At 47.4% G+C, this 9,402-nt stretch overlaps 2 protein-coding genes across 2 annotated transcripts; both read left to right on the top strand.

The window, feature by feature from the left end:
- The first annotated feature begins 2,427 nt into the window (after window positions 1-2,427).
- On the top strand, window positions 2,428-5,219 carry LOC106700080 (thrombomodulin-like). The gene has a single exon (XM_014473990.2). The coding sequence runs from the start codon at window positions 2,523-2,525 to the stop codon at window positions 4,170-4,172; it is 1,650 nt and encodes a 549-aa protein (XP_014329476.1). The 5' UTR covers window positions 2,428-2,522; the 3' UTR covers window positions 4,173-5,219.
- A 2,118-nt stretch (window positions 5,220-7,337) lies between these two features.
- On the top strand, window positions 7,338-9,402 carry LOC102232492 (thrombomodulin-like). The gene has a single exon (XM_005812765.3). It carries the CDS (start codon window positions 7,571-7,573, stop codon window positions 9,104-9,106), a length of 1,536 nt encoding a protein of 511 aa, XP_005812822.1. The 5' UTR covers window positions 7,338-7,570; the 3' UTR covers window positions 9,107-9,402.

The following is a 9,402-nucleotide window of genomic DNA, read 5'->3' as shown; positions in this document are numbered from 1 at the left end:
GAGTAATTACTGATTTATACAGACTATAAATATGCCTGTTGTACCTACTTCAGTAGCTATTCTAGGAGCATATTAGGATGTTTGTCCGTCTGAGTCAGGGTCTCTCCTGGAACTAGATTTTGCTGCATTTATTGTAACGGATGTTTCTATCATTATACAGGTATCATAAATGCCTGCCATCATATTCTTCCAAAGCCATAATTAGCTGCCTTAGCGGTTACTCAGAGGAAGTGTGAAGAGTTCAATATGTAGACGTCTGACGGTCAGTTGTGGAGCGGCACTGAAGACGATGCGTTTCATCGATTTCCACGTCTCAGAATAGTTTTAAAAGCATCCTGGCGGACTCACGGTCACCGCAAAAAATCAGCTGATGACGTGTTCTGATGCAGACCGAAGGTCTAGTCAAAGTAACTCCACGTAGTGACAGGAACATTGACTGGCAGAACAAAAATAGCCCCATTGATAGCAGTGGTTTCTTGTGAAGTAGTAGACTGCTAATGTCTGATAGAGTATTGGAGTCCACAGATGTGAACACTTTCAGGATGAGTTACTTCATTTTACCTTTGCTGTTCAACACAGTCGGTGTCCATCTGACTAGCTGGTTAGCTTTCATCACGCAGGAGAGGTTTTTACATTTTCATCCAGCTCTCCGCGATGTCACATCCATAGGGACCTATCATTTATAATAACTTTGTAAAACGTCTTCACGCAAAAAACTGTCCTGACCCTTTAAGTTGCTGGTTGTCAAAGCAGCAACTTAATGTCTCCCTGGTACGGTTGTACACAGATATTGGATATCAAATGACAAAAACCGCAAATGTTCAAAATAGGAAAATGACAAGCAAGTCCCTTAGGTTAGAGACAAGATACGGTTTCTAACCTAACAGTTAGAGACAGAAAATACAACATTTAGAAGATTTATTTTTATTTTTTTACTGAAAAACAGCTGCTGGGATCATTAGGCGTCAATGCGAGTTGGACCCAAATCAGTAATTTTATCGTCTGTGTTTGGGGATTAGAGTGGAATGCAACTCAGGCTTGTTTACAGCCAGTTTCCAACAGAGGTCATCCTTGGACAAAGAACATCAGTCGCTGGTCATTTCAGTCTTTAGCCGTTTTGTGCCCGATTTTTTTTAAGCTGTTTTGCGCCGACCACACAACAATTTCACAGGGGAGGAACAATTGTCACCCACTCTGACAACCGATACGTATAGTGCTTATCTATGTTTTACTCATAGTCTCAAAGTAAAGAAATCTGGTCTAATAAATGACATCTAGATTGTTTGCAGCCAAACTCATTTCAACCACGAAGGATTACAAAGTGTTCAGATAACAATGTGCAATAGCATGAAACTGTGCCTAAGCTTTATGCATTTCTGTAGAAAAAAAAAAAAAAAAGTGGCACAAATGAATCAACAACAAAGACACTGGGCAACAATGGCATCCATACAAGAGTTCAAATGTCAAAAACCAAGTCCAAAGACTGTTGGGGAAAATGTTCTGTGGACTGGAAAAACAAAATTAAAACATTGCAGGCGGCTCATGTCCTGTTTCGTGGAGCGTAAAAACGTCCAAAACATTTCAAACATGATTCCAACAATCCAACATGGAGGCTGAGATGAGATGAAGCTGCTTTGCTCGGAACCTGGACAACGTGACACCAACAGACACGCCTGCAAACAAAAAATACACTCCGGTCTCCATCAAACTACAAAATATAAAGTTTGATGTTAGGGTCAATTTTTTATTTTTATTTTTTTAAATTGAGACATATTTGATCTGTCCGGTCAAATATTCAATAAAATGTCAAATTATAAACATGTCAACTGAGAACTCGTTTCATTTAGTGAGTAGACACGCAAAGCTTTTTGGTTATTTTTCATACTCTACGCGAATAATTGGGAACTTTCAGAAACATGGGGCTTTGAGTTATTATTCACTTCATCTCCTTCTGATCAGATCCAGACTCAAGTCTTCTTCAGCCTCCAGGTGCTCAGAGACACTGACCTGATTCAGCCTCCGAGGTCTGGATCGTGTTTTCCTATTAATCGGAATCAGAGTGGGACAATTCCCAAATTCTGAAGAACTAATAATCTGGTATTTCTGGGTGATTCTCCTCCCATGAGACTTCAACTTTTAGTCTCGGCGCAGGTCGCAGCTGGAGGACGGTTCTGGTCTAATTATATGTCATCTCATTAAATGTCCGTGCGCGTTCATGTGGTCTCGAAAAAATGTGTCGCCTATGAGTGTGTGTGTGTGTGTGTGTGTGTGTGTGTGTGTGTGTGTGTGTGTGTGTGTGTGTGTGTGTGTGTGTGTGTGTGTGTGTGTGTGTGTGTGTATGTGTGTGTTTGTGTGTGTGGTGGTCGTGATGGCCAACTTTCCTTCGAGATAAGGACAGGATAGGGGTTGAGCAATCTGACCACGACTCCTCTCTCTCTCTCTCTCTCTCTCTCTCTCTCTCTCTGGGCTGAACGGAACTTCCTTCCTGACTTGGACCAGCGTGAAAACAAACACCGAGAGGAATGTATAAATGCGCAACTCTGTTTCGGCTTCGGATCATCGATTGGAGCCGTTCGATACACCCGGAGGTCACAGTTAGAAGTCACCCTCACTCCGCCGACATGAATCTCGCGACTCCGGCTCTGATTTTCTGCGCGCTGCTCCTGCAGGAAGCTGCCGCCTCCCGGCGCGCCAGCTGCTCCGCGGGTCTCTGCTGCTTCCAGCACTCGGCGGACTTTGAAGCTGCGGCGAAAGCCTGCGAAGAGTCGAGCGGACAGTTGATCCGGTCCGTTTCTGACGAGCAGATGGGCGCGTTGGAGCGTCTGGTGAGAACGTTCACGGGGAGGTTCTGGTTGCGCGGTGGTACGAACTGCACCGCCGTCTCCGCGGGGAGCGGGACCGGAGTCTCGCTGGGGCCAGAGCCGTGCCGAAACACCCTGGACGGATTCTTGTGTCTGTACGAATCCTCTTCGGTCTGCGGAGCCGTTCGGAGCGGCGGAGGCACGTCGGTTACGTACAGAACACTGACGGGCTTTGACGTGTTGGAGTCTGAGACGTTTCCCCCGGGGACCCTGGCCCTGGTGGGACGGCCCGGCGATCAGTACCCGGACTCCAAGCACCTGTGCACGTCCACGTGGTTGCAGTCTCCGTGGCCCTGCGAGGTCTTCCAGGGCGGCTGCGATTACAGCTGCAACAAAACCTCCAACACCTGCACGTGTCCGGTCGCGCGCTCTCTCCATCGCAACAACTTCTCCTGCACGGAGCCCACAGCTGCCAGACCCCCGCCTGAGACCCCGCGCTGCCCCGAGGGCTACAAGCCGGCGGCGGACGGCGGACGCTGCGAGGACGTGGATGAGTGCGCGGAGGCGCTGGATCTCTGCGCGAACGAGGGCGAGCAGTGCGTCAACCTGGACGGGAAGTACGAGTGCAGGTGCGCGGACGACTTCGTGGAGGAGGACGGCGGCTGCGTCAACACGTCGATCTGCATGTTGTGCGAGCACATGAAGTGCGTCAAGGTCAGCGGGATGTACCAATGCGCGTGCAAGGAGGGGTACCGGGTGTCCCCCAAAAACCCCACCGAGTGCGAGCAGGTCTGCAGCCAGAGGGAGTGCCCTGCGATCTGCAGCAGCAATACGGCGCCGGAGAAGAAGGACATGCAGCAGTGCTACTGCCCGCAGGGCTACATCGTGGACCTCGAGGGCTCCGACGGCTCCGCCACCTGCTACGACATCGACGAGTGCGAATCACAGGCGCTCTGCGACCACGAGTGTGAGAACCTGCCCGGTGGGTTCAGGTGTGTGTGCAGGAAAGGCTACCGGCTACAGGGGACTGACAAGTGTGTTCGTCTGCAGCAGGGAGGGGAGGAAGAGGAGGAGGAGGAGGAGAGCGCATCGGGGTCGCCTCCTGATCTTGCCAGCACGCCGGTCAGCCTCCAACCGGCCGCCGTGCCGTCTTACATCAAGGCCGGCAGCGTCCTGGGCATCGCCGTGTTCCTGGTGCTGTGCGCGGCGCTGCTGGGGTGCCTGGTGAAACACGTGTCGGGACGCTGCGCGTCGCTGAACCTGAACTCCTTAAAACACCCAGACATCGATATTTTCTACCTGCAGCAGGTCTCAACAGAGACCTACAAGAGATTATCGTTCGATAAGCAGTTTAAGAACGACTCGCAATGAGTCTGAGGGGCGATGCGCCGATCAGATGCCCATACCGATGCAATGTCCGATTTGTTCGATGTTTCGATTTTTCTCTCAAAACATAAAACCCAACTGTGTTACAAAACTCCAAGGCACAAAACCCGATTTTTTTTATTTTTTATAAAAATGTAAAAGAAGACATCATATGTTTATGGACCAAAATGATGATTTTTGGTTATTTTTTGAGCTGTGAAGCATTTAATGCTAAGAATTGCAGCCTATTATTAATTAGAGAAAATCGGTGTGTTTTGGTCGGGCTGATTGGTGATTCCAGGTTTGTCCTTGGAGATGGAAAATATCCTGAGGCCACATTATGTTTAAAAAAAATGTAAATCAAAATTTAAGTGAGAAATGAAAACAGCTTTAAGATTTCTGTATTTGTTTTTTTTTTAAACAGAACTAAAACTAATTCTGTCCCATTACAAAAAAAAATCTTAAATTAGATCAGTTTAGTCAGGTACTATACAGTTTCCAACATTTCCTGAACATGCAACATTCTGTGCACGTATTTGCTGCATTTCTCTAGTTTATTCTGCTTTAATTGTCTGACGAAGTTACATCTAATGTAAAGCTAAAACCAGATCGAGACTGGATGTGACTGAAAAAGAAAGAGAAAAAAAAGAGCTGCCTGATTTATGGACCTTTGACACCTCAGATCTTCCCATTGGGAGAGAAACGCAGCGTGGAAATCCGGCGGACTGATGACTGGCGAGTCGTAAATATAAAGTGGTATTTATGTTAACAGTTAAATGAAAGCTGGACTTCAGGTTTTTAATGACCTGAATTGTGTAAAAAAAATAAAAAAAGACTGTGTGACGAACGAACTGTGAAATGACTGTCACTGACTAAACCACTTAGCGTTAGCGTTAGCATGGTTTGTACACTGCTACTCATAACCTCACTGTACCAGGCTGATTCTCACCGGTCAGCTTCATATGAATGTAAAAACTGTGCTGCTATTACATGTATTACAGCTGTAAACATCTGTACGACAAGCCTTCTTGTATAAAATTATGGTTCACTGTGTATTTGTTTTCTAGGTTATTATGCCAAAGCAGACCAGTTCATAGTCTAATTGTTCGTTTGGACGACAGCAAAAAAAAAAATTCCCCAGTAATTCTTATGATTATTATTATTATTATTTTACCTTAATTAGTCATTTGTACTTCCATAGAAAAAAGTCTCATCCCGTTCGGCACCATGGATGTTTTCCTGTTTCAAGGTCGTCCTTAAGCTTATTTTCTGACTTGTTCTTAGATGATTTATTGAACTCAACATTTTCAGTATGAGTTGTTTTTTTTTACCACTAAAGTTGTTTGTAAATCAATAAATAAAAAGGGAATAAAGATGCAAAGTTCACAGAAGAATATATGTGTCTCTTCAAAACGACAAAAGATGAAAAAATAAATAAATAAAGTAAAAACCTGCAGCAGATGAAAAGTATGTTTTTACAAAACAGGGAAATGAAACCAACAGAGACCTGACACAGTTGATCGTTGTTGGTCATTTTCTCTTTTCTTTCATGGTTTAATGAAAAAAGCTAAAGACAATGTTTTATTTTGTAGTTTAAAAAAACACAACTTTATTTAGTTTTTTTTAGATAAAATGATTCAAGCCCGCATTACAGGACCGTAAAAAAGAAGACAGTTCTCAATTTGATTAGGGGGAAAAATGACTCAAATTAGGTTCGATCGCCAATTCAACTAGTCGACTAATTATTCGACCAGCACTTTCAACAATTCAATTATATTTGAAATAAACATATAAAGGAAATAAAGTGACTCCAGCTTTTTACACTATATATTCAACAGATCGTATTTACTTCTCATAATGAAATAATGCGGTTGAAACACAAATTAACGGATTCATTGGGGTATGGCAAGCAGTTAAGGAAATATTCAATAACCTCCGCATCAGCCCCTCCGTTCTGGTCACGACTAAACTAGAATACTTTCACTTTTGCTCCAACTGGTTCAATACAAAGAAACTCTTCTCAGCAACTCGTTTCACGGACCGCTGGCACTTTAGCCTAGCAGCTAAACGTCCAACTAGCAAAAGTGCTGCATTAGCGGCACAAGTGTCTCAACAAGTGGGCTTTTATTGTTAACAATACCAAACAACTGATGTACTTGTTGAGTAGTAACCCTTAAATGTGTGAACTAGTTCACTGTGAGCTGCAAATTCAACTAGTTGACATATTAAAGCGTTTAGCGAGCTCGTTAGCCTTACAGTCAAAATAGTGTTTTGAATGGTAGTTAACTAGAGTCAACAAGTGCAGACATTTAATGGTCACTTGGAAATTGTTTGGGCCAAGTCTGTAATGGCTAGTTAATATGTAAGGTTTTTAAAGCCGAACCATTGACCAGTGGGGTCTGGTCATTGACAAGTGTGTCAAAAACGCCACTAAGATGGACGTTTCTGCCACAGCTCAAGTATGTTTTGGTTTTCTAACGAGATTTTTACTCTGACTAGTAGATGTGGAAGTCTTTTTGTTGTTGTTTTTTTTTTTTTGCTAGTGCAGGAAAACATTGTACTAGCGTGAGTAAATGTTGTAGTAGTGCAGAGTAGTAGCAAACGGCTCGGCTAACAATGATGGCTGATGTTGACATCAGCTGGATGTTGAGTATTTTAGTCCAACTTCTTGCCAGATTTGCAAAACTGGTCAACTAGTGAAGAAACCAACATCAGAACTGACTGCTAGTTAACGTTCTGATGAGCAATTTCTCCTGTAAAGGCAATAAAGTTGACTTAATATGCATTGTAGTGTTGACTAGTCATTCAGCTGAACTGATGGGTCACACCAACGCACAACTTTAAGAAATACTTGTAAGTTGGTGAGTGAAATATGTGGACTAGTTAACATGTTAGGTCAACAACTCACTAGTAGAACATATTGACTATAGTATGTGAAGAAGCCTTCTAGTTTGGGACTTGTGGTGCTTAAAATATTTAATAATGAAATAATGAGAGCAAATATCTATCTAGTAAGGTTTAGTCACAAACCTTGTTGTGGGTAAGAAGGCCATAATGCTGACAGTTTCTACAGAATATCAAATATTTACACAAACTGCTTGCCATACTGGAGAGTCACGCTGGCCGGGGGAGAGTTGGGAGGGGCTACGAGGACATATAAGGGTCTTTAGGGGGAAAAAACAGTTATGCGTAAGACCGTAAAAGCCGTGCGTAACTGTGGATGTGAAGTGGATGGGCAGCGAGCTCTCCGGCAGCTCGTTACTCAGAGCGCCTTCCTTCCTCGGCCGGGTCCTAATATGGAGCTTGGGGCTTATAAATACCACCTAAATTGTTCTCCAAACAATCAAGTCAAAGGGTTGCCGGATCGCGCAAGAACCTAAACGGGGCACAGCTGAGATCCAAACATGAACGTCGCAGCGGGGCTGTTTGTGCCGACGCTCGTTTTCCTCCTGGGAAAAGATGCGGGAGCAGAGCGGAACAGCGGCTACTGCATCGGGAACTCGTGCTTCACCCTGTTCCGGGACCCCGGCACGTTCAGCTCAGCGCAGCGACTCTGCAGAGACCAGAACAGCCACCTGATGACGGTGCGGACCTCTGTGTCCAGCGACGTGCTCTCCGTCCTGCTGGGAAACCTGACCGGAAGCTTCTGGATCGGCTTGCACCGCCTGAGCGGCTGTCCGGACCCGTCGGAGGAGCTCCGAGGCTTCCAGTGGGTAACCAAGGACGCCGAGAGCGACTTCGTCAACTGGCAGCCGGACCCCGACGACAGCTGCTCGGCAGCCCGCTGCGTGTCCGTGAACGGAGAGGAGAACTTTAAATGGAGCCAGACCCCGTGCGACCGGCCCGCGGCGGGCTTCCTCTGCGAGACCGTCTTCACCGACCCCTGCACTAACCTGCCGCACACAGCGCAGCAGTCTGTGCTCTACCGGACTCCCTACGGGTTCGAGGTGGAGGATGTTCGGTCCGCCACGCTGCCGCGTGGAAGCATCGCCACCCTTTTCCCGTCCAAGACCAAATACATCTGCGGCACCTCCACCAAGTGGCTGCAGGCTCCATGGAGCTGCGAGATAAACGAAGGCGGGTGTGAATACAAGTGCATAGTGGACCCCAGCAGCAGCCCCGTCTGCTACTGCCCGCCGGGCGAGAGCGTGAGCCCGGCCAACGGAGTCTCGTGCCAGGCGGAGGGCCCGGACGACCCCTGCGCGGCGCTGCGCTGCCAGCAGACCTGCTACGAGGCCGGTGGCCGGCATCAGTGCGGCTGCGAGAGCGGCTACAGGTTGGTCGGCGGCGCGTGCGTGGACACGGACGAGTGCAAGCTCGCGCCGTGCGAGCACGAGTGCGCCAACACGCCCGGAAGCTACGTGTGCTCATGCTTCAAGGGGTACCGGGTGGACGAGAAGGATCCGCACAAATGCAGGCGGCACTGCGGGAAGCCGGAGTGCCCCGCGGAGTGCGACCCCAACTACAACCTCCTGTGCTTCTGCCCGGACGGCTACGTGTCAAGTGAAAGGGGGGGCTCTGTCTTCTGCATAGACATTGACGAGTGCGAATCTCATTACTGCGAACAGAAGTGCCGAAACACGTACGGCGGGTACGTGTGCTCCTGCTACCCCGGTTTCAAGTTAGTGAGTGAATACCGGTGCAGAGAAGTCAGCGACGGGGACGAAGAGACCACAGACGTGGACAGCTCCATCTTCAGCTCCATCCCCACGTCACCCACAGACCCGACCGAGCGGCCCTCCGCGGTGACGGCCGGGGGTCTCGTGGGGATCATAGTGAGCACGGTCTTCGTCGTCGTGCTGGCCGTTTTCGCGGCGCACGTGCTGCTCCTGCGCAGAGGGAGGAAGGAGGAGGGCGCCGCGAGCGCGAACGGAGAGACCGAGGAGGACACGCGCGGCCCGGAGAGGCCGAGCGACAGCGGCAGGGACAAAGTGGTGTAAGGAGAGAGACGCTTTTGGACGAGAGGCGCGAATGAATGTAGGAGCCGAGCCTCCAAGAAGTACAGACTCAAAAAAAAAACAAAAAAAAAAAATCTCTCACTTTGAGGAAGAAGCCTGGCAGGATGCAGCTCAGGCAGAAAACTAAATGAAGCAGCAAACGGTTTACAAAAAACATCAGTCCGTGTTTGTATTTACTGCCCAACTCACACGCAGCCTCCGACATGGAATGAAGCGACAAAAGAACTGTTGAGTTTAAAAAAAAAAAAAAAAAAAAACTTTGGTATTAAAATGTAATA

The sequence above is a fragment of the Xiphophorus maculatus genome, chromosome 15 (genome assembly GCF_002775205.1).
Source record: "Xiphophorus maculatus strain JP 163 A chromosome 15, X_maculatus-5.0-male, whole genome shotgun sequence".
Taxonomy (NCBI): Eukaryota; Metazoa; Chordata; class Actinopteri; order Cyprinodontiformes; family Poeciliidae; genus Xiphophorus; species Xiphophorus maculatus.
This window is presented reverse-complemented; position numbering and strand designations above follow the sequence as displayed.

Excerpts from the sequence above, each read along its gene's own strand:
- LOC102232492 (XM_005812765.3), top strand. The coding sequence starts at position 7,571 with ATGAACGTCGCAGCGGGGCTGTTTGTGCCGACGCTCGTTTTCCTCCTG.
- LOC106700080 (XM_014473990.2), top strand. The coding sequence starts at position 2,523 with ATGTATAAATGCGCAACTCTGTTTCGGCTTCGGATCATCGATTGGAGC.